Source organism: Cupressus sempervirens, chromosome 2 (genome assembly GCF_028749045.1).
Source record: "Cupressus sempervirens isolate cs-2001-9-10 chromosome 2, ASM2874904v1, whole genome shotgun sequence".
Taxonomy (NCBI): domain Eukaryota; kingdom Viridiplantae; phylum Streptophyta; class Pinopsida; order Cupressales; family Cupressaceae; genus Cupressus; species Cupressus sempervirens.
This window is the reverse complement of record NC_143119.1, coordinates 288,290,487-288,313,847: the sequence shown is the minus strand read 5'-3', so window position 1 is coordinate 288,313,847 and position 23,361 is coordinate 288,290,487. Positions and strand designations below refer to the sequence as shown.

General features: G+C 34.5%; 1 protein-coding gene and 1 long non-coding RNA gene across 3 annotated transcripts in view; one reads left to right on the top strand and one right to left on the bottom strand.

Moving 5' to 3' along the window:
- The first annotated feature begins 3,321 nt into the window (after positions 1 to 3,321).
- Positions 3,322 to 22,897, top strand: LOC149572192 (uncharacterized). Its single transcript, XR_016359903.1, has 3 exons — positions 3,322 to 3,452; positions 17,085 to 17,178; positions 22,686 to 22,897. It is a non-coding gene; the product is annotated as an uncharacterized LOC149572192 (long non-coding RNA).
- Positions 3,971 to 23,361, bottom strand: part of LOC149572191 (methyl-CpG-binding domain-containing protein 2-like) — a 68,900-nt gene continuing 49,509 nt past the window's right edge. For both annotated transcript variants that reach the window (XM_089813455.1, XM_089813456.1), the window contains exons 3-7: positions 21,601 to 22,192; positions 5,491 to 5,544; positions 4,876 to 5,063; positions 4,564 to 4,677; positions 3,971 to 4,472 (exon numbers count right to left, since the gene is read on the bottom strand). In XM_089813455.1, the coding sequence (XP_089669581.1) occupies positions 4,381 to 4,472; positions 4,564 to 4,677; positions 4,876 to 5,063; positions 5,491 to 5,544; positions 21,601 to 22,192 (1,040 nt within the window). In that variant the 3' untranslated portion in view covers positions 3,971 to 4,380. The remainder of the gene's footprint in view (positions 4,473 to 4,563; positions 4,678 to 4,875; positions 5,064 to 5,490; positions 5,545 to 21,600; positions 22,193 to 23,361) is intronic.

Below are 23,361 nucleotides of genomic sequence, written 5' to 3'. Positions count from 1 at the left end.
TGGCTTGCTTAAATTGGTGGTGATAGTGACTAATAGATCTATTATTGAGTGACTATTTCACACAATTGATGATAAAATTGCAAGAGGGATGGGTTAAGCAATTCCATCACATGATCATTACATCTGAAATTAGCTAGATTGGGAAATACACTATCTTCAAAAGAATCAATCAATGACCAATTATGCTTCAATAAATACCAAAGACACCAATCAAAAGAGGAACGAGTGAGACATACATTAATAATTACCATGAGTCTCCCTCAATATGAATTTTAGAAAAGTCTCCCTTCTTTTGCTAACACTAATCCCTCTAAAAGAGCATGTGCTTCTACTAAATTATTAGTCTATGGTGGAATGGGACAAGCTTTTAGCAGAGGTCCCCATGCGGTTGCTAGGCTTAGTTTGGTTAGCAGCCGCTACTCCATTTATGTAGCAAAAAAAATTTAAGCTAGTGTCCCCATGGAAGCAAAATTTTGCTTTTTTTTAGCATCTTCTTTTAAATGAAATTTTCAAATGAATATATGTGGCAAATTAAATTTGGAAGAGAAAATTTAGGCAAGAGGAAAAGTTATGATAAAGGCATCTATCATTTTTCCAATAAGCAACTGCTACTTATTTTGGGCACTGGCTAATCTCCAAACAAAATGCATTAAAGACTTCAAAAAAATAGTCAAACTTGATTTTTTTCCAAATTCACAAAAACATAGTAAGTTTTTTTCAAATCTTTTGTTGTTTTCGACTACAAACTAAGCATATCATAAAGATCAAATGCTGAAAATTTCAAAAAAATTCATGATGTTTTCAATTTTTTAAAATTTTGGTCAACTATGTGTTTTGTTTGGATCTTAGTCGCATCCCTTATTTTGAGCCTCTCCTTTTTTTTAAACTTATTTTGAAATTATTTGCAATTGTTGCTCCACCATAATTTTAAAAAAAAATTCCAAACTATCATTTTCTCTTAATTTAAGAGTTACATGAGAACAAAGTGGCTACTTAAATTTAAGTTGAAATTGTCCATAAGCAGCCCTAGAGTTAACAGTACCTTGTAATCTGAGATACAAATGTCAATAACTTGTATATTTTATGACCTATTTTTCATATTTAAGCCAAGAGCCTTTCTACATTGGAAACATTCATCAATATAAACTTTTGTTTAACTTTTAAAAAAATTGGCGTTCATTCAAGGGTCATATTTTTTATAATTCTTTTTAAATTTGTTCATTGCAAATGTAACCGATAATAATGCATGCAATCAAAATATAACGACAAACATTAAAGAGTCACCTATTGCAAACAATAACCCCCATGCTCTGAGAATTTTCATTAATATTTAATGAGGGCGAAGGAGAGTGAGAGCATAAATATAGGAGATTTCTAACTGTTTTGGCAATTGGGAAAATGAATATTTTTTGCAAGGGCGTATCTTCTCCCCTGAACCTTGATTGCTTGACTACGACATTGCAGCTTGTCTATATTGTGATTGTTATTGCCTCCTGAATGTTTTGCCACTTATTCCTACCACCCATATTGGACTGCTTGTAGGTATCCTCTAATTGCTTATCAATGTTTTGTTGATTGGTCTGATTGCCTATGTTGGATTGATTTTTGGTAACCTCTAATTTCTTGCCTTTATTAATCAAGTACGTATTCTCATCGCCTTTGTTGGATAGATCGTTTGTGCTTCCTATTCACTTTTCCATATGTAACAATGCAAACAACTTATGCCTTTTAAATATAATGGAACAAGATATAGGTAACATGCATTTTAAATAAACTAAATTAAAAATTGGTCTTCCATGCATTTTGGTTTGCTTTAGTGAAACCATCACACATTCATCTTTGATTTCAATATTGTTTTCATTTTGTTTGAAATAACTTTGCTCAAATGTTTTGTATTGAAAACTCATTTGCTCTATGTTTTTGGCAAAATCAAAATTAGAAGTAACAAAAATCTCAACATTTGAAAAGGAGGTATCGCAAAGATCTTTTTGAACAAAATCTCATGTTCTTTATTTATTTTTATTCATGCCAAATCCATATCTATTTTTTATCATGATCTTGAATGATGATTGAATTTGAGTTAAAATATTTTAATTTGGCACCATCATCCTTGATATCTATGTGGAAGATGTATTGATCTGTTATGTTATGAGGTCTCCTATGATTGAAATCCTGTATATTACGATTGTGTTTTCTCCTCCAGCAACATTCCAAAATAGATAAAGCACACTTCATTTTATTTTATTTTATTTACAACCTTTTTACTTTCTAAATACATAGTTTGATGTATAATTTATAGTTGTGTATTATAGATATCTCACTAAAAGGGGTAAAAAAATTATTAAATGCCAAAGAGAACCTATGTTACCCCACCGTGGGGGTGTGGTGGTGCGGGGGGACATCGGGACGATTTTTGGGTGCAGAAAAAAAAATGGCCTCAATTTGGAGACGATGGGGAGATGGCGGGGGTGCGAGAGGGGGGGAAGGAAGGGAAGGTGGTTGCATAATATATAATATATGACTGAAAATGCTAATTATGAAATGATACTTCAATATATTATATAACATATCAAATATAGTTGAATTAAAGAAAATTGAAATGTGATTCACAAACCATAAGTTCAAACTTGAAACTTCGAAACTTCATAACCATTACCAATGACCATTTAATAAATTAACTTAGTTCAAGATGCAAGATTCAAAATTCATTGTTCAAATATGACTATCATATATCATAAAGATGTTCATGATGACAATGCACTGAGTAGCATGAAACAGTGAAATGAAATAATGTATCTTAACCATATCAAAGTCAATACAATCAACAAAATTACAAAATTTCAATAATGAGAATGGAATCATCCCAAGTGCTCTCTAAGCATACATTAAAAAAAAATTTAAAAAAGCAAAAAAAATATATATTTTTAAAAACTATTTGGGCCATTCAGCTGACCGCACCCCGCAAGCACCCTGAAAGCATCCCTCAAGCACCCTAGGAGCACCCCCACACCCACAAACAACCCTAGTGCTCAACCGGTGTGACAGCGCATTTTCAGCCAGTGGGGGTACGAATGCGTGCACACACCGAGTGCTTCAAGGTTTTACACTGAAAAGAACAAAACAACAAAGGAAACAAAGTGCACTAAAGAGCTTTACCCTGGTCCACAAGTTGTGCCAGCTTCCAGTGCATGCTCGGAGGCCCATTTAGCTAGGCAATCAGCCATACCATTCCATTAACGAGGGAAAAATTAATTAAAATTTTAAAAATTTAGTTATGTTATATAGGGCCACTAGAATTTAAACTAGGGTTTATTTCCAACAACGGTTGTGTCTGCCATATGCAAACCTTACGATCAGAAATCAAACCAAATCTGACCGACTTTATTAGAATTCTCTTCAGACAAACATCGCATCAAATTCGATAACCACCGCGCTTATGCTATAATCTACAGGTATGCATCTTATACACACGGTACATTTCTTAATCTAATTCTTATGAGCGTGCGTTTGCATCGCGTTTCATTAAAAAACGAAAATTAGTCCGTTCTACTTCCAATGGAACAGATAATTAAAAAATTTCCCATCAATATTTCATTTTTATTTTTATTTTATTTTTAGCTTCTTGCAATTTTTCATAGCATGGAAACGGCAGCGGCTAAGAATTAGATTGAAAAAATTATTGCAAATCTGTATTCCACTTGTAAATTATTTGCCATTTGATAAATTTGCAATTCGATTTGACTTCATTTTACGTGGAAGATTAGTTACTAACAATACAACCCATTCTCCTGTCCACATTTTCTGCAGTAAAAGTAGCCGAATCACAACTATTCTAATCCACACTAACAACGGATTAATACTTACATTCATCACAGCAACATACACATTTCCTACTTGCTTTCTTTACTTTTACCTGCACATGTCTACTTTTCATGAATTCAAGGTTTCTTTCTAGTGACAAACAACACGATACCGTCTGAGTTGTGCCCTCTCAGAAAAAATACAAATCCTCACATACTTAAATTAGCTAAAACGATAAGTATCTTATTTGTTTGTTTACTAATGCTTTCCTCCTAATCGGTAAACAGACTCCATTTTTTAAAAAATCATTTTCTTTAGTAATTTTGATATTTGCAAGAAATATCTTGTGTGTAATTTGCTATTTCCTTCGGCACATCGAAATCCAATGCATTAACTAAATCAAAATTCTCAAGTCCTCCATAAGGGGATGCACCAACCTTTGGATATTTGCAAAATTATCAATTCATCTTCAGGCATTTTCCGGTTTCGAGATGTCACAGTTCAAAACATTCATTAAGCTGCTATAACCACAAGCTATACAGACGAAGCAGCATAGAGACTTGCAATGGTATATTACGGTTAGAGATTCCAGTTTGTCACTACTGTTTTAGGTCTCATGCGACTTGATCGTTTTTTCTTCGAACTCTGAGGAAAGAATGTTCTCCATAAATCTGCATTATGGTTGAAAAATATCACTCCTCTAACTACTACAAAAAAGACGTGATACAAACAGCAACTATTCAATGGGGAACTAAGATATACCTGATTTGATTGCTCGATTGTAACTAGATCCATCAAAATTACCATTACCAAACACTGATGAACTCATTCCCAAACCAGAGCTTGCTTCAGGCTTCCTCCATGCTAAGGGTTTCACTGAATTAACAGAATTGAGCGTTTAAAAACAGTTTTACTAGGGTTCCATTATCTCTTTAAGAACCACATATGTTTTAATAAAAAGTCTAGTAGGAGTAGCCCTGGAATCAAAAAAATAGTCCACCGAATTTGTCATGAAATTTACAATTAAAAGTCTCTATACAATAGTGAATAGTGATTACAAAATAGCTTGCACACCTTGTGTAGCATTAAGATTTCTTTCCAAATCTGACACAGCTCTCATTTTCTTCATCCGATTTGCATCAGATGGATTACTAGATGAGCGTTTTCTTACATAACCATCAAAAAGTGGTTTAGGAATTTGAAATGAGAATTGAGAGAGAGTAACGCCAGCCATTATGTACTGTGGATTTTCATTCAAGAACCTGCACAAAGAATTGTCCACAGTCAAACAAGGCACTTAGAGCTTGTCGCCATTGTTCACAAACTTACAACATATTAGCTTCCAAAATTAACCATTGATGATAATATAACTGGGTGTCTGTTTAACAAACAAAGCACTAACTGTGCCGAACCATCCATTGGCATCTGAAACTTGTGCCAAGAGGTGCTATGTTAAAAAGAGGGAACTAGGATGTAATGCAAATTAGGGCTTCAGTTTCAAAATTAGAACCCTATACCCAAGCAGGGCGACCTGAGCACACATACACAAGATGTATCCATGCCATGAAGAGAGGTTGCATTAACTTGAAAGGTTTACGACAGGTTATTAAGAATACACCTACTTCATCCGAGGCAAATAAACCCTGCTAACATAAAAAGATCCAAATAAGCAATAAAGTAGCATATCACCTGTCAACCTCCACCATTGAGCGCAATTTCTTTCCAGATGGAGTAATATAATACCTGAAACAAATGTAACCCTGTCAATCTCCGTTTTAGACGGCTACATTACAACTAGAACAGTCCACATAAAATAAAAAGAAAGATGGTTTGAAGTGAATGTCCTATCTTCTTCCGATTACCCATATTTAAAATTTGATCACATCTAAACCATGCATTTGCCCCAAGCATGCCAGGAAATGTGGGTAATATCAGACAAGTACAACCTCACTATTTATTCCAAAACATTTTACAGATTCATCATAAAGTATTAACCAAACCAACAGTATTCTATACAAGCCATAGATTCATGCCTCATTGAATTCAGAAATTAGTGTTACATCAATTGAATAAAAACCAGACAATTAACTTACAGATCTCATTCAAATTTCACAAGCTCAAAGACTACTTAATATGCATATGAAATAGTACTGTTAGTTTTATTAGGTTGAAAATAAAATAACGTGAAGGAAAAAAAGTACACATCCCTTACTGTTCTAGAATACCCAAGGCAGTCTTTTGAGTATAAGAATTTGATAATAATGATGCAGTTTTTTCAAAGCGTACAATTCAAAAACATTAAATTCAATAAAGTGCAAACAGAGACTTGATTGCATTGGCCATAACCTTACATTCTATAGTGGGTATATATAAACAGGAAACATGACCAATTTCACAAACAGATGGCTGCCTTGTATTCTGCCTCCGTATGACATAAGGCAACTAAATGTATGTTGTGACTTGTGGTTGCTCCACCAAGAAATTAATACTCAACCGAGAGTAAAAACATATCATGTTGAAGAACTTTAAGCTTCAACTAATCAGCTATCAGACTTCCAAGTTTTGGGTCCCTTTGACATATGACATAGTTACGCAGCTCAGCTTGCCATAGTTACGCAGCTTGCCAATGTTCTTGTGGCTTAGACATGGATCACAAAATATAGCCAACTAAAAAAATATAAATCCTAGTCGATTGGTGATAATAAATCAAATCACCCACTGAGGATATAATGATTCAGTAATCAGCCACAAAAAAGTGAAAGTTGAGTCTTCTATGCCAACTTCTACGAGCTTAAATGTTGGACTATATTTAATAATTTAATTTGAAACATTTCCATATGTAATTTGGCATACATAGTTTGTGATACAAAAACAACATAATCAAGTTGCCAAAACTGTCTTATCAGTTTTTTTAATAAAAGAGAACAGATTCTGCCAGTTGAAGGATATTACTTCTGGTACCAGTAATGTAAAGATCATGCACATTGACTATTGGCATTACTATATCATCGCCATTGATTCTGACATGATGATTAAATCGAAACAATTTCTTTGGAGTACTAAATCCCAAAGATGTTGAACAATTTCCATGTACCAGGCTTGGGAGAGCCTGCTTTAAGTCCCGATAAATGAACCCAAAGCGAATCCGAAACCAACCCAAAAGAAATTGGGCAAATTTAGAACCCAAATCTCAAACCTATGTCTGTGCTGGAATCTGAACTGGCAACTTTAGTTTCAATACTACAGTGTTAACTGTTTTTGCTAGGATAAAATTTTTTGTAGAATGCTCATATTAATCATGGGCCAATTGTCTTGTATTTGCTTTTCAAATTTCTGTTGAGGCATTTCTGCTTGGAAAGTTTGACTGTGCTCTATGTGTCTTTGAATATGTGTCATAGCATAGAATTTCTTGTCCTATCTCCGTTCTAGTCTAACCCGCTGTAATAAGAGAGAGGTCCACCTCCTTCCAATGAGATTTTGCGTCAAGCATCTAATGTGTATGAACAGTCAACATGCAGGAACACGATGCAGATATTTAAACAAAGTAAAGTTCGAGATTAATTTATTTTGTTAATTAATATAGTTGTATTTTTTACATATAAATTGGCTTTTGAGATCAACTTATTTCTTCCCAATTTGTTCTGATTACAGTCCAAGTTCATTCCAGGCTTGTGCTGATGTTTGCATAGTCTTCAAAAATTGTTTGAAATTTGTGCACAGTCCCACTGATTGAATTTGCAGCAAATCACTCAGTCTGATAACGACTTTGGAGCGAGTTCACACAATATCCGAATTTGGAGTGAATCAACTCTCAAATTCTGCCTGTTCTGAGCGAATTTCGTAACTTACCATTGAAAGAACAGAATGAACTTCAGATAAAGAAGGTGGAGATGAAAAATAGGAAGCTCATGCCAAAAGAGAACATGAGAAAGAATGAACCCATCATAGGAAAGATTACCAAGCTAATAACTGTCTTTCACTGAAATAAAAGATCACCGAATTTTGCCATATTTTTATATTGATCATTTTTCAGTTGGGTGAACTCTAGCTAATTGTGTCAATTCGTTGCATGAGACAGCATTCCCAACTACTTTATACTTATACAGACACATTTAGCAGTCAAAAGTATTCACTGCCTCTGTTCAATTCTCTTACATTGGTGTGGCAAATTATTTGGTGGAAAAGTGATTATAAAAACCTAGTGGTGGAGAACTTGTACTCTTGAAAGAGAGGTCACAAGCTCAAATCTCACTGGGGGGTAGGGAATGTACGCCTCGTTTGTAGTGCCAAGTGTCTCTCGAAAAAGAGTACAAGGTAGTCCCATATCACTGTTAGCATATGTAAACCCAAAACTATGGCATAGTGTTGTGGACTATAAAACCCCCTTTCCTTTCCTTTCCTTTCCTACTACCTTGACACTAGAACATATAGAATATATTCAGCCTTCTGTCAACTTTTACTGATCAAAAGAAGCTCCCACAAACATATTTGTAAGGCGCTTCACATTAACCTCTAAAAACCATTCAACTAGAACTAAAGAATATCGTATCAAGCTGATCTTGAGCAAGAAAAGATCTTGTGAATGCTCTTACAAGAAATAACTTTAAGAGGAGGCAAATTAAAAGAGCTTTGCAGCATCCAAGAAGGGATCCAGAACCTGGCCTGCCACAAGATTTTATGATATACTGAGGATACTTCAAATAAAAAACCAAAGGTTTTAGAGTGGAGATGCCTTCCCTTCCTTGAGCACAATAAACAAAATGTTTGAGTCTAGAACGTGTCCAATCAATTCAAATCCAGTGTTGTATTCTATTCCATGTTTCTATAGCCACCCATACATTGCTGAGACACGTAGATCATTTCAAAGTAGGACCATTTGATGTCCCCAATTAGGAGCTGAGTCGGCTTACTTTTAAATAAATAAAGTTCAATAACTAATAATTAAGAAAAATGAATAAATATAATTATTAAATGATTTTGTTATCTGCACTGGAGGATAACCTGTCCTGGATGAATAATTTTGTTAAAGGCTTGTCCAGCCATTTTCAGTAGGTTTCCTTTGCCAACAAAAGTGTATATTGATATTCAGGCATTATGGGACAAAAAGGCATCAAGAAGTTTATCGTTGATCTCAAGCATCACAGTTCAAACAAATGCTCTGCTGTTGGGATAAAAACACCAGCAGCCTGCATAGGTGTCAAGTTCCCACCATTGGCCACCATTATGGGACGAAGAGGCATAAAGAAGTTTATCGTTGATCTCAAGCATCAAAGTTGAAACAAATGCTCTGCTGTTGGGACAAAAACACCGGCAGACTGCATAGCTGTCAAGTTCCCATCATTACCCACCATTATGGGACAAAGAGGCATAAAGAAGTTTATCGTTGATCTCAAGCATTAAAAGTGTAAACAAAAGCTCTGCTGTTGGGACAAAACCAGCAGCAGACAGCATAGGTGTCAAGTTCCCACCATTACCCACCATCTGCGACACTTGGACTTCAGCAGTGGATCAAAGCAGTCATTATATTAAGAGGTCAATTAATAGACTCACACAACAATGATCAAAACATAAAAGGTCAAATATGGATAAATAGTGGGTTATTCTCCCGCCTTCTGTGATTTCTTTAAACACAAAAAGTTACCACAATAAATAACAACAAAAGATTAAATTATATTTAAGATCACCAGCCGTGAATGATGTGATGTGTCCTTTCAGCATGACAAGGTATAGAAGGGGGAAACTATGGATTCAGAAATTTATGGAGTAATAAATAATAAATACAAATCAGCTCATCAATGATCAGTTTGGGATTAAATAATTATTCTAAAAGGGCAGCAATGAAGGGTTGATGACTCATTTCTTATGAAGAGGTCTGACTTCCACAATTGAATATATAAAAGAGGAGATCAATTCAATTGAGAAGGGGGGAGGATGGAGAAACAAGATTTTGATCTATGAGCAAAAGTGCATTAGCTGATTTGAATAAGGCAGCATCGAGGAACCATGACCCTCTAAATGGATGTCTCTTTCCAAAGAGATATGTCTCCTCAATAATAAATATAAGTAGAAATGGAATGGATTGATCAAGGAAAAGAGAGGATTTCTCACACACACACACACACACATATATATATATAAGCAGCAGATCAGATTGCTAAAAAGAAAACAGAAGACTTCATAGGCCTTCTGATATGAGTGTTCCTTTAATTGTATTTTCTAAGTAAATAGATCATACACACACACAAACACACTGTAATCAATCAAGTGTTATTTGGAGAAAATAAGCTAGGTAAATGCAGCTCCCCCAAGCTAAGTGGACCACCCAAGGGATGTAACTTATGGGACCTCTTCGAGTTTTCTTTTGGGACAAGAGGCCAGTTGCCATGAATGGATGGTGTGTGTGTTCTCGGGCTTAGTTGGGTTGGGAAATTTACTGGCATCCTTTCAAGCTTTCCTACCAAACTAATGTTCTGATTGGTCATAAGCTTATCATAATCTACTTATTCACATTGTGTATTTGTTACTTATTTCTTACATTATTAATGATTAATTGAGTTAACTTTAGTATGTCATTGTGAGAATTGTTGTTTTTGAAGACAAACAGGTTAATCCCAATTTGGGGGCATTACAATAGGTAGACCATCAGCCCTGCATTCTGTTTCTTCATAGCCTGAGTCGTGAATTGATCCTGATTTAGCCAGATCACCAGAATCTCATAATCTCCAAGGAGCCATGGATGCAGATTTGGGAGTTTATTCATCACCAAAGGGATGCTAATGAACTGGTTTGAAGATTACATCGTGTTTGTAGCAGGTTTATAGTCATACCATTGAGGCTGTAGCTGTGTTGCGCCACTTACAAGGCATGGGATAATAATTGAGACATCATTCGAAAGAGCTAGCAAACTTCTCAAGCTGGGCCAATTCAGTTTGTAAAGTTCGATGACCTCCATTAACATTCTTCAAATATGTATTTCTAACTAAGTTTAAACTATTGTCTAATCTGTTCTGTGCATCACAATTTGCAGTAAGAAACTATAACATAGGAGACACAAATATTGATTTGATCTGAAGCAATCCTATAAAACTAGAGGTTTTACTGAAATTAGAGTATACAAGAGTGAGTTCTTTGTTTACATCTGATGTCGTTTAGCAATTCTGGTTATTCTACAGGAATCTTATGTAGCAAACTAGGGGAATATTTCAGATATGTGAAAACATTGATGTAAAATATGGAAAACCAGCAGTTATGGAAAAGCCCACCGGAAAAGATCTTTACACAAAGTGACCACCTGGGGAAACATTCAAATAGAAAGGCTCCAAGATAATTTAAGTTGGGATTGTAGCCTTAAGTTTTGTTGTTATGTGGAGGCTAATCAGAATCAGGTTAATTTCTCCCTACTTCATTTGACACGCTTTTCCCCTAGCTTTGTCTACGGGGATTTGGGGGCGTTGCCTCCAAGACAGGGTCAAGGTGCAGCACCCCTTGTGAAAAACCTATTTTACTATTAGTCTGAATATTCTAGCCCTTAATTTGTAAGTCGCAAAAAGCTTGTATAAAATTGCTTGGAGTTAGGGATTTCATAATGTATGATGAGATTGTAGCTTCTTGTGGCGGTATTGAGCTGTAACAGATTGCAGATTGCAATCAAGTTGTTTTCACTAGATAATAAGAATATTGGACTCGTCGTTTGGTGGACGTAGCCCAGGGATTGGGTGAACCACATGAAATCTTTGTGTCTCTTGTTCTCTTCTGTTTGATTTATTATTTTCTGATATTAGTTATATTTGCATGGAACTGTTATTTCCACATCTTTGAATCTTCATGAATTTTTAAATTTTGAAAGAATTTTTTCAAAAAATTTCGTTTTTTCTTTAAGAAACGAAGGAACAAATGTAGCCATCTTTTTTAAGTATTTTTGTATTGCATATTTGCACTTGTATGTTTCATGTTCATAGTTTTTAAACATTCGTAAGTTCATTTTTTCTATTTTCTTATTTTTGCATTGTATATTTGCACTTGTATGTTTCATATTCATAGTTTTTAAACATTTGTAAGTTAATTTTTTCTATTTTCTTATTAGATTCATAATTTCTATTGTGCAAGGATGGCCACCACTGGTAGTCAAAGTTCAGCAGCAGGGCAAGCTGAATGAAGTGATGACTTCAATATTGATGTGGCATCTCTATAATGGAGACACACCACAAGATTATAACAGGTTTACGGAGGTGGGTCATACATTTGGAAATGCAATGTATGTCATAGTAGACCATTCAACAACTAATATTCTTTGGTCAAAGCTCATTTTATTGGCCCTACTAGTGAAATAATAGCATTGTGCAAGGGAAGTAAAGATCAAAAAAGGTTGAGTGATGCACAATTAGCCGAATTTATAAAAGAACAAGAGGTTGTTGATCATTTAGTGAGAAAATCAAAAACAAGTTTGTACAAACCTTCATCCACAAAGAGCAAAGTGAATGTGCCCATCGATCATGTTGCATCCTCCAAACATTCAATCTTAGAAGTGGGAGAGGAGGATGTTGAAGTGGAAGTTATTACCGACAAAAAGGGTCTGTTGGATCAAGCATTCAAAATGGAGGCAAGAGAAATTGTTAATGAAGCAATTGCACATTTCCTTTATGCCAATTGTCTTCCTTTCAATTTGGTAAGATCACCATATTGGAAGGAAATGGTTGCAGCCATCCTTAGAGCAACAACTGATTACATTAGCCCTAGGTTTGAAAAGGTGTGTACTACTCTTCTTGCAAAAAGAAAAGATTTCTATAGACAAAGTTCTTCCACCAATTAGGACATCTCGGAAAACTTTCGGCATAACTTTTGTGTCTATGGATGGAAAGATACAAGAAACTGACCATTGATAAATGTGATTGCAATGTCCCCCAAAGAAGCAATGTTTTTTAGGGCTATTGATTGTGAAGGACAAGTTAAGGATTCACAATTCATTTCTAGTTTATAATTTTGTTTTATATTTGATGTCATATTGTCAACTTGCTAATAGGTTGTTGAAACTAGATTTACATCTCATACTATCGCTCTAAAACAACTCCTCAAGATGCGATAAGCATTGGGCCAAATGGTTATTTGTAACCAATGGGCTATATGGAAGGCTTCAAATTTAGAGTTAAAGAAAGCCTTGAGGGTTAGGGGTATGATCTTGGATGAGCATTGGTGTGATCGTGTGCAATTTGTATTGGATTTTACCAAGCATATCATGACTATGCTATGCTTTGCCGATACAGATGCACCCTACTTGGGGGATGTATACGATGGCATGGACACCATGGTAGAAAAGGTAAAGCTTTCCATACAGACACATGAGACTAACCACACAGAATGTGAAGCCTTGTGCAAAAAAGTGGAGGATATCATTCATCATCGTTGGGAGAGGATGACTATCCCATTGCACCTCCTTGCATATGCCTTATCTCCAAGTACTATAGCTAGGAAATACTTGTTATGCCGGATAGAATTGCACCAGATGAGAATGAAGAAGTTGTTATTGGGTGCTACACTACATTTGTAAAAGTCTTACCTGATAATGAAATGCACGAAAAGGTGAGGCTACAATTTGGCTTATTTGCTTCAAGATCAAAACTTACTCCATATGCAATAAAGGACCAAAATGACATGGGCGCTATCACATGGTGGTGCATGTATGGTCAACCATTCAAGCATCTACAGCCTCTTGCAATCAAGATCCTCTCACAAGTAAGTTTTCATTTATTTAGCAATTGTATTCTACACTTTAGTGTTTAACATTCTCTAATTTGTTTTTCAGTTGCATGTTTAATTTTAATTTTTTTATGAACACTATTCAAGTTGCAAGTTCTTCTATTCCTAAACGTAATTAGAGTACATACTCCTATATCCATTCAGTGAAGCACAAACAGTTGGGCTCAAAGAAAGTTGAGGACTTGGTTTATATACATACTAACTTGCTTGCGTCTTTTGTCATGTAAGGAGGATGGATACAAGGATCAAACAAGCTTTGGGGTATAGCCTCTGAATGTGCAAACTTGGATGCAACACTTCATAATCTTACAGTGATGATAGATGACGATGTTAATAACATCATAGCATGTGCATCTCACACAATTGGAACCATGAATGGTTCAAATGAATTTGCAAGTGTTGCAGTAGGAGGAGATGATGAGAATGTGGATTTTTTTGAGAATTCTTATGATTCTAATTGATTGAATGTGATTTGTGAATCTTGAGCCTTGACTCTTGATTGATCAACATTGAATTATGAACTATGTTTTGATTTTGTAATTCAAATTGTATTGGAATCTTTAACTTGAGTAATTTACTAATAAGACATTACTGTTATTTCAATTTGATTATGATAATGATTCAAGGAATGGTTTATTTTTGTATATTTCTTGTATTTCTTTGCATACATAAATTATAGTTGACAACTTCATATATATATATATATGGATGCACCCAAATGCATCCAAAATTTAAAAAAAAACAAAGTTTGCGCATCCACACATCAACACCCCGCACTCACATCAGCATCAAAACCAGCATCGGTAACTTAGGCAAAAAATAGCGCTCACAAAAAATCATGGACTCATTTTACAAAAAATCATAGAGAAACATGACAGAAGAACAGTTAGAAAATCACGGGCCAGTATTTACAAAAAATGTGGGCATAGTCATTTAGTAGAGAATATGATATATGTAACAAATTTTCTTGTTCTGCTACTTCTGGAATTTCGTTTAGCATGCAACAAGATTATATTTTTGCATGATGGAACATCTACGATGTCAATTGATATTTCATTCAGTTTACAATGGACTAACTAGCGGGCAATTGGCAAGGAAAGGATTCATGGTCTGTCCTAAGACAGCATAACTGATTTTTAATAATAAAATAATATAAAAATAAATTGATGAAATTTAGCATGGGGCATTTCACAATACTTCAAATTTTTATATTTTACAAATTCTTTCCTTCACCATTAATTAACACGAGTATTTCCTATATTCCAGCATTTTATTTTGTGCTAAAGTAGTATTTTTATAATGTTAACTTTTTATCTAAGTTACTGATTTTGGTTCTAATGCTAATGCGGGGGCGGGGTATTGATGCGTTGATGCACAGTTTTTTTTGGGGGGATTCTGGATGCGTTTGGGTGCATCCATACATAAGTATATATTTTTAAAATATATATTAATACACACACACACACACACATATATAAAGTTGTCAACTATAATATATGTATGCAAAGAAATAAAAGGAATATTAAATATACAAAAATAAACCATTCATTGAATCATTATCATAATCAAATTGAAATAACAACAATGTCTAATTAGTAAATTATTCAAGTTCAAGATTCCAATGCAATTTGAATTACAAAATCAAAACATAATTCATGGTTCGATCACAATGTTGATCAATCAAGAGTCAAGGCTCAAGATTCACAAATCACATTCACTGATTCAGAATCATAAGGAATCTAAAAAAAAATCCACATTCTCATCATCTCCTTCTTCAACATTTGCCAGTTCATTTGAACCATGCATGTTTCCAATTGTGCTAGATGTACGTGCTATGATGTTATCAACATCATCATTCATCATCACAATAAGATCCTAAAGTGTTGCATCGAAGTTTGCAGATTCAAGGGCTACATCCCAAAGCTTGGTCGACCCTTCCTTGTATCCATCCTCGTTGCGTGATAAAAGACACAAGTTGGTATGTCTGTAAACCAAGTCCTCAACTTTCTTTGAGCCCAATCAGTTGCGCTTCACTGAATGGATATAGAAGTATGTACTCCAATTCTATTCAGCAAAAGAACTTGCAACCTAAATAGTTTTCATAAAAATTTAAAATTAAACATACAAATGAAAAGCAAATTACAGAATGTTAAACATTGAAGTGTAGAATACAATTGCTAAATAAATAAACAAACAAAAACTTTCTTGTGAGAGGATCTTGATTGCAAGAGGTTGTAGATGCTTGAATGGTTGACCATACATGTACCACCATGTGATAGCTCCCATGTCATTTTGATCCTTAATTACATATAGAATAAGTTTTGATCCTAAAGCAAATAAGCCAAATTCTTGCCTCACCTTTTTGTGCATTTCATCATCAAGTAAGAGTCTTGCAAATGCAATGTAGCACCCAGTAGCAACTTCTTCATCCGCATATGGTGCAATTCTATCTAACATAGCAAGTATTTCCTAGCTATAGTACCTTGGAGATAAGGCATATATAAGGCATATGCAAGGAGGTGCAATGGGGTAGTCATCCTCTCCCAACAATGATGAATGATGTCCTCCACCTTTTTGCACAAGGCTTCACATTCTATGGGGTTAGTCTCATGTGCTTGTATGCATACAGCTTTACCTTTTCTATCATGGTGTCCACGTCATCATACACATCCCCCAAGCAAGGTGCATCTATATCAACAAAGCATAGCATAGTCATGAGAGGCTAGGTGAAATCCAATACAAATCGCACATGAGCCCAACAATGCTCATCCAAGATAGTACCCCTGACCTTCAAGGCTCTCTTTGAATTTGAAGCCTTCCATATAGCCCATTGGTTTCAAATAACCATTTGGCCCAATGTTGATTACACCTTGAGGAGTCGTTTCAGAACAACAGTATGAGATGCAAATCTAGTCTCAGCAACCTATAAGCAAGTTGACAATATGACATCAAATATAAAATATAAAATGAAGTTATAAACAAGAAATTTGATATTGAACATGAATGTAAAACTTATTCAAAATAAATAAATAAATGAAACTAAGTAATTACAATTTTAAATCTACCTTCAACAACTCCAACTTGGAGAATGATCTGAATATAGATTGTGACATGTGGTGGTTTGTCACAAACATTTGTATCTCCTTGTTAAATCCCAATTTTTGCCCTAAAATTTTATTTTATTTTAAAAGCTAAATATAACTGTTGAACCAAAAATATTTTTTTCATATTCAAGTGAAATTAGTTCATAATAGCCGTTGTTTTATTATGGTAGTTATAGCCATTGTCTATTTATTCATGTTCATGTGAAATTGAAGCGGTTATTTTTAGCCGTTGCATCGATTTAATTATCCTATGAAAAAGAATTAGTTAAATTTAGCCGTTGTATTCATGTGAAATGAAGTCAATTAAATTTAACCATTGTACATTTATGATGAATCAGTTAGTGTTTATGATGAAATTTCCTAACGATTTTATCTAACAAATTATAAATCATGAATTGATGTTTTGGCGATAATGTTGTTTAAAAGGATGCAGGATGAAGACCGGAGAAAGAGAGGAAGCATTACAAAATGAGGTCATCAGAATGGGATGAACATAAGATCCAGTCATCAGGAATGACAGGTTTGACCTAAAAATCACCTTGGCAAGTTTATTAAGACTCGACAACAAAATATCTTAGTGGAATCTACATGAGCTAAAATTAAAGTTTAAAAAATATATATAAATAATAATTATAAACAAAAATTCTTACCTTAATTTAAATTATCAAATAATAATATTATCTTACATTATCTTACTCTCTTAATTAAAATCATAAATATATAAACACAAGATGGCATCGTTACATTAAAATGCTAATCCAATAAGCCACCTTGTATGTACATATTTATAAACTTAATAAAAACAATAAAATAATATAAAATAATACTATTAATTTGACCCTTCATTTCCTCTTTCCTTCTTTTCCTTTTAATTCGTCTTCTTCCATATTCGATCTTTAAAATAAAAAAATTGTAATGTGATCTTGTAACGTCAGGCAGCCGAAAGGACAAGCTTAGTTTTATATATAGTGTTTGTTCTTGTCGTATTTCATCACTCAGAACCAACTACCTTTCCTCACGTTTTCCCTCTGAGAAATGCATATTCTGATTTGTTAAGGAGCCGTCTGTCACTGTATATCCGTCTTTTATATTCTATCATCTTTTATATGCCCGTGAAAGTCTGAGAAGGACGTGTAAAGCTCAAGAGTATCAACCACTGCAGAATCTGTCATGTAAGAGACAGAATGCTATTTTTTTTATTTCTTTTCCTCTATTCTTATCAATGCTGAGTCGGCTTTGTCTTTTGAATTATGCTTTCCAATAATGAGTCCAACCGTATATCTTATGTCAATATTTCTTTGAGCAGTCATTTTCCTCAAAGTTTATGATTTGATTTTAACAACATGAACAGTGACAAGACAAGCCATAGGTAAATACAAACATATACTCAGTCCAGTCATATGATTAGTTTAAGCTTGTCAAATGATTAAGAATAAAGTCTGTAGATACAACTAAAACTCCTCTTTTAATCTTTGGATAAAAGTTCTAATAGCTGAGATAGTATCAAGAAATACCACTAGCCAATGCTAGAAAAGTGATTAAGGTGTCAGCCTTACAAATGAGGATAAAAGAACAAGCACCAGTGAGTCACCAGCTGATGGCCCGAATTGTGGTGTTAAGATGTTGATAAACCTATTTAAGGAAAAACAAGAATATAGTCAGTAAATAAAATTTACTCAAATAAATTTAATGCATTTTTTTAGCTCATGCAATTCCACTTTGATAATCAATTGTCAACTGAGTGGTTGAGATCGGGTTATAAAAACCCACCTCTGAATATCCTTGGACAAGGCGATAATAAGCAAATTTGACACAACAAAAAAATTGCATTGTTGTACAAAAAAATTGCATTGTTGTCCTGATGCTTCAATTATTCAATCGAATAGCTGTTGGAACCTTAACCCACCTGAGTACTCCGATGACTGAATCAATGAACGTCCCAAGCCCGACCTCAAGGTAGGGAGGGTCTTTCTATTAAATTAAAACTTGTGAGGATAAGTAAAAAGGTTCACGGTTGGGAGGTTAAGCCTATGATAATGCTTCTCCTCTCACCAATGTCAGCGCTTGGACAATTAATTGGGAAAGTCTCTCAAGTAAATCAGTATGTTTCTTTTTCTTTAAGTTAGTATTATTCATTTTTCAGTTAAAAGATTTTTCTTTGGAACAGATAGATGTTATCATAGAAATCTAGTTAGTTTTGGTAGCATGTTAAATACATCTTTTCATTCCAACATTTTAGGTTTAGAATTAAATTTCAGCATTTAGTTTAGATTCAAATTCAATAATAGAATTAAATTTATTTTCAGTAATTCGGTTAGATTTAATTTCAGAATTTAGTTGGATTTAATCTCAACATTTGGTCTAGATTTGAATTGATCGAATATGATATGTAATGAAAACTCAGTAATGTGAAAAAAAGAATTACAAATCAGTTAGTTAAATGATGAAAGTAGTTGTAGAAAAACTTGATGTTACACTCCTCTCCCTCTTGGTATATTTGCTTCACCCAATCTATTTGGGTGTCAATTTGTTGCATGACCAAGTTGAGAGTGTACAGTGCATGGTGTCCAAAAAATATGGTTGTATTGAGACTCAACCAAAGCACTTGTACCCCTACAAGTCGTGGCATTATCTATGACCACTTGGACCACATTCTCACTACCCACCATCTCTATTGCCTCAATGAGAATTCTAGAAATGAATTTTGAATCCTTAACTTGTCCTTCACAATCAATAGCCCTCAAAAACATTGCCCTTTTGGGGGACATTACAATCACATTTATCAATGGTCGGTTTCTTGTGTCTTTCCATCCATCATACACAATAGTTATGTCGAAAGTTTTCCAAGATGTCCTAATTGGTTGAAGAGCTTTATCTATAGAAATCTTTTCTTTTTGCAAAAGAGTAGTATGCACCTTTTCGTACATGAGGCTAATGTAATCTACTAGTGCTCTAAGGTTCGCTGCAACCATTTCCTTCCAATATGGCGATCTTACCAAATTGAAAGGAAGACCATTGGCATAAAGGCAACCTGCAATTGCTTCATCAACAATCTCTCTTGCCTCCATTTTGAATGCTTGATCCAACGGACCTCTTTTGCAGGTAATAACTTCTACTTCATCATCCTCCTCTCCCACTTCCCAAAAAGGATGTTTGGAGGATGCAACATGATTAGTGGGCACATTCACTTTGCTCTTTGTAGATGAAGGTTTGTAAAAACTTGTTTTTTATTTGCTCATTAAACAATCAGCAACCTCTTATTCTTTTATGAATCCGGCTAATTGTGCATCGCTTAACCTTTTTCCTTCTTTACTTCCTCTGCACAATGTTATTCTTTTACCAGTAGGGCCCATAAGATGAGCTTTGACCCGAGAATATGAGTTATTGAATGGTTTACTATGACACATATTGCATCTCCAAATGTATGACCCACCTCCAAAAACCTATGATGATCTTGTGGTGTCTCTCCATAATGGAGATGCCACATCAATATTGAAGTTATCACTTCGTTCTTGCCCTGCTGCTGAACTTTGACTATCAATAGTGGCCATTCTTGTACAATAGAAACTATGAATCTAATAAGAAAATAGAAAAAATTAATTTAAGACATGTTTTTAAAAAGTTAAAACTATAAATATGAAAGTTTGAAACATACAAGTGCAAATATACAATAAAAAAATACTAAAAAAAGAAGGCTACACTTATTCCTTAATTTCTTTAGAAAAAAAATGAAAAATCTTGAGAAATTTCTTCTAAAACTTGAAAAATTCATGAAGATCTAAAAAAAATCACTAAAAGAACTCATGAAATGGATCGAACGCTTACCTTAGATGCTTAATTGTCCTTTGTGGAAGCTCAATAGACACCCTACGAATGATCCTCTTCAAAACTAATGACCTTGCTTTCAAAATGCCACAATGGAGACCAAATGAGAAGAGCCCAGTTGCAAACAAAATGGGAAGAATGGGCAATGAATGGCCTCTTTTAGGGCCTTTTTAGGGTTTGTGAGGCAAATAGGAGGAAAAAACATTTTAAACACATGTTCTTTTAAGTCACTTAAGTGATTGTTCGCTTAAAACAACTAGATGCTCACGAGATGCGCTAGGATGCTCTCCGAAGCACCCCACGCACATTCGCAGGAGAAGACGGTGCTTCCTAACAGCACCCACCATGCATCCTCCCACATCCACGCACCAGTCCACATTTGCATCCGCATCCCCCTGCAGGCCAGATGCATCGATAACTTAGCTTTTTATGTTTTTTTAAAGAACGGCAAGAGGATTAGCTAGAGGCAAGCAAATGATTAGCATAGCTGGAAATATTTTAACAGAATTAATAATATATATATATATATATATATATATATTTTTTATTTTTTTTTTTAAATTTTTTCTGAAAAGAACAATCTTGTACAAACAAACCCAGCTGGAAAAAAATTGAGCGAATGCCGAACCTAAAACCTGAACCCGCAGCCAAATTGATAATTAATATGAAGGTATAAAAGCTTTTGCAAAGTCACGTGCTACCCTCCACGAACAAACATTTTAGAATTTCATTTGATTATTAAATAGACAAATGATAAAACTAATGAGCCAACACATAATATAATCTAGTTAGATATGACAATATAGATAAACTATTGTTGATTGATAAAATGGAAAGCAAACACATCAATAGAGGAAAGATACATACACATCAGTAACCCAAAACCTGAACCCGCAGCCGAATAGTTAATTAATATGAAGGTATAAAAGCTTTTGGAAAGTCACGTACTACCCTCCACGAACAAACATTTTAGAATTTCATTTGCTAATTAAATAAACAAATGATAAAACTAATAAACCAACACATAATATGATCTAGTTAGACATGACAATATTAATAAACTATTGTTGATTGATAAAATGGAAAGCAAACACATCAACAGAGGAAAGATACGTACACATCAGCAAATTTGGAGGCACCTTCACCTCTAAGGACAAGTAATCGTTCCCACCCTGTAGGAGGCTGAGAAATGTTTGGCTTATCAATCGCCCAAAGCCTGCTATTATCTGGTTCAATATCACCTGGATCATTGCACGATGCATTTGGACACCATGACTGAGCATCTTCACATTCCCATGGATATTCCAGAATGCACTGTCGAATTGCTTCATACTGTTCCTTAGTTGGAATGAGCCTCCATTTGAGGCATTTTGCACATTGAACCGTAAACTCCCCTACAGCAGGTAAAACTCGTTTGTAAGAATTTCTGGGTCTTGATGATGCATCGAGGGAAATTTGATGGTTATTAGTGGGATCTGCCTGTTCTTCATAATCATCTCTCCCTGGGTCATATATTTCTGTGCATGGAGCATACTCCAATGAAGATGCATCTGTACAACCCCCTTGCTGATATGGAACAAGTTCATTATATGCTGGAAAAAAAGGCTCTGGTCTTGGAATCTGAACTTCATTAGAATCAACTGTTTCCTGCTTTGCCAAAGGGAACGGAAAGTTCAAGTGGGAACATGGGTTGACCAAATGAGATTTCCCTGTAAACAGTAGTTTACTTAGCAAGCTGAGTACATCTCATGAACATTTATTAAATTTATTTAAGTATCCAGAATATACAGATGTAGCTTTTTCAGTTGAGACTAAAAGTGTAAGCAACAAATAGAATCTTAGAGCGGAATCCTTAAACTGTTGCTTCTAAAGCACAACTGTATTTGGCATTAAGAAAAAACATGTATTAATTAATGTATTGTAGTATCTCAAAAACAAGATAAATTGCTCAATTCTAATACATTTCAATTAATAGAAGAGATTAATAGCTTTGCTAAAAATATCTGGAAATCAAATACAAATAAGATGAAATAACTCAATAGTGAACACATTGAGACTAAGGAAACGTGTTATGGTTAGGGTAGGGATTTCTTAATTTTTTGCTGTCAATAGCTCAAGCTTTTCTATCATGCTTTAAGATGTTAGTGAAGTTCAATTTCTACTTTCATATTGAAGCTGTAACCTTATATTTTGGTGAATTAGGATGGTGGCTACTAAGTGGAGATTACATTCTGCTCATTTTTTTCAGCGTAAGACTTTTATTGGCAGCTGTCTCTCGTTCAAGTTAGGATCTATATTTCATATTGGAGCTGTAACCTTATATTTGTTGGTAGATGATGGAGGCAAGGCCCCACTATATGGTGTTTCACACATGTGTGTTTTATCCAATATAATCTTTTATTTGACTGCTTGCTGATGTATTAGTCTTTCCCGTGTTCAAATTTAGAAGCATAAGCTGAATACTTGAAATGCTCATATAAAACCTAGTTTTGGTCAATTATATTAAGCATCCATTTTGATGAATTACACATAAATATGGCCAAGCTATAATTATGAATCAGTTTCAATGTTGAGCTACATTTTGTGTGACTTGGACTAAATCCTGTGATTATAGCTGGGTTGGCATCCTTGTTTCTTTTGGTGGTTGAAAAATATGGGGTTTCTGTCAGGAAAACCAGCCTTTTTTTCCAAAAAACACTTAATTTCCCTTTATTTAGCTTTTCATGTAAATGGAACTTTGTGTCAGAAGACTCCAAATAGATATGAGTTTGTAAGATGAATCAATCTGAATATATCTGATGACATCCTTTGTACAGATGTAATCAGGAGTTCAATGCTGGCAGCAAGTTGCAGAGATTTTGCAAAGAATACAGTGAAG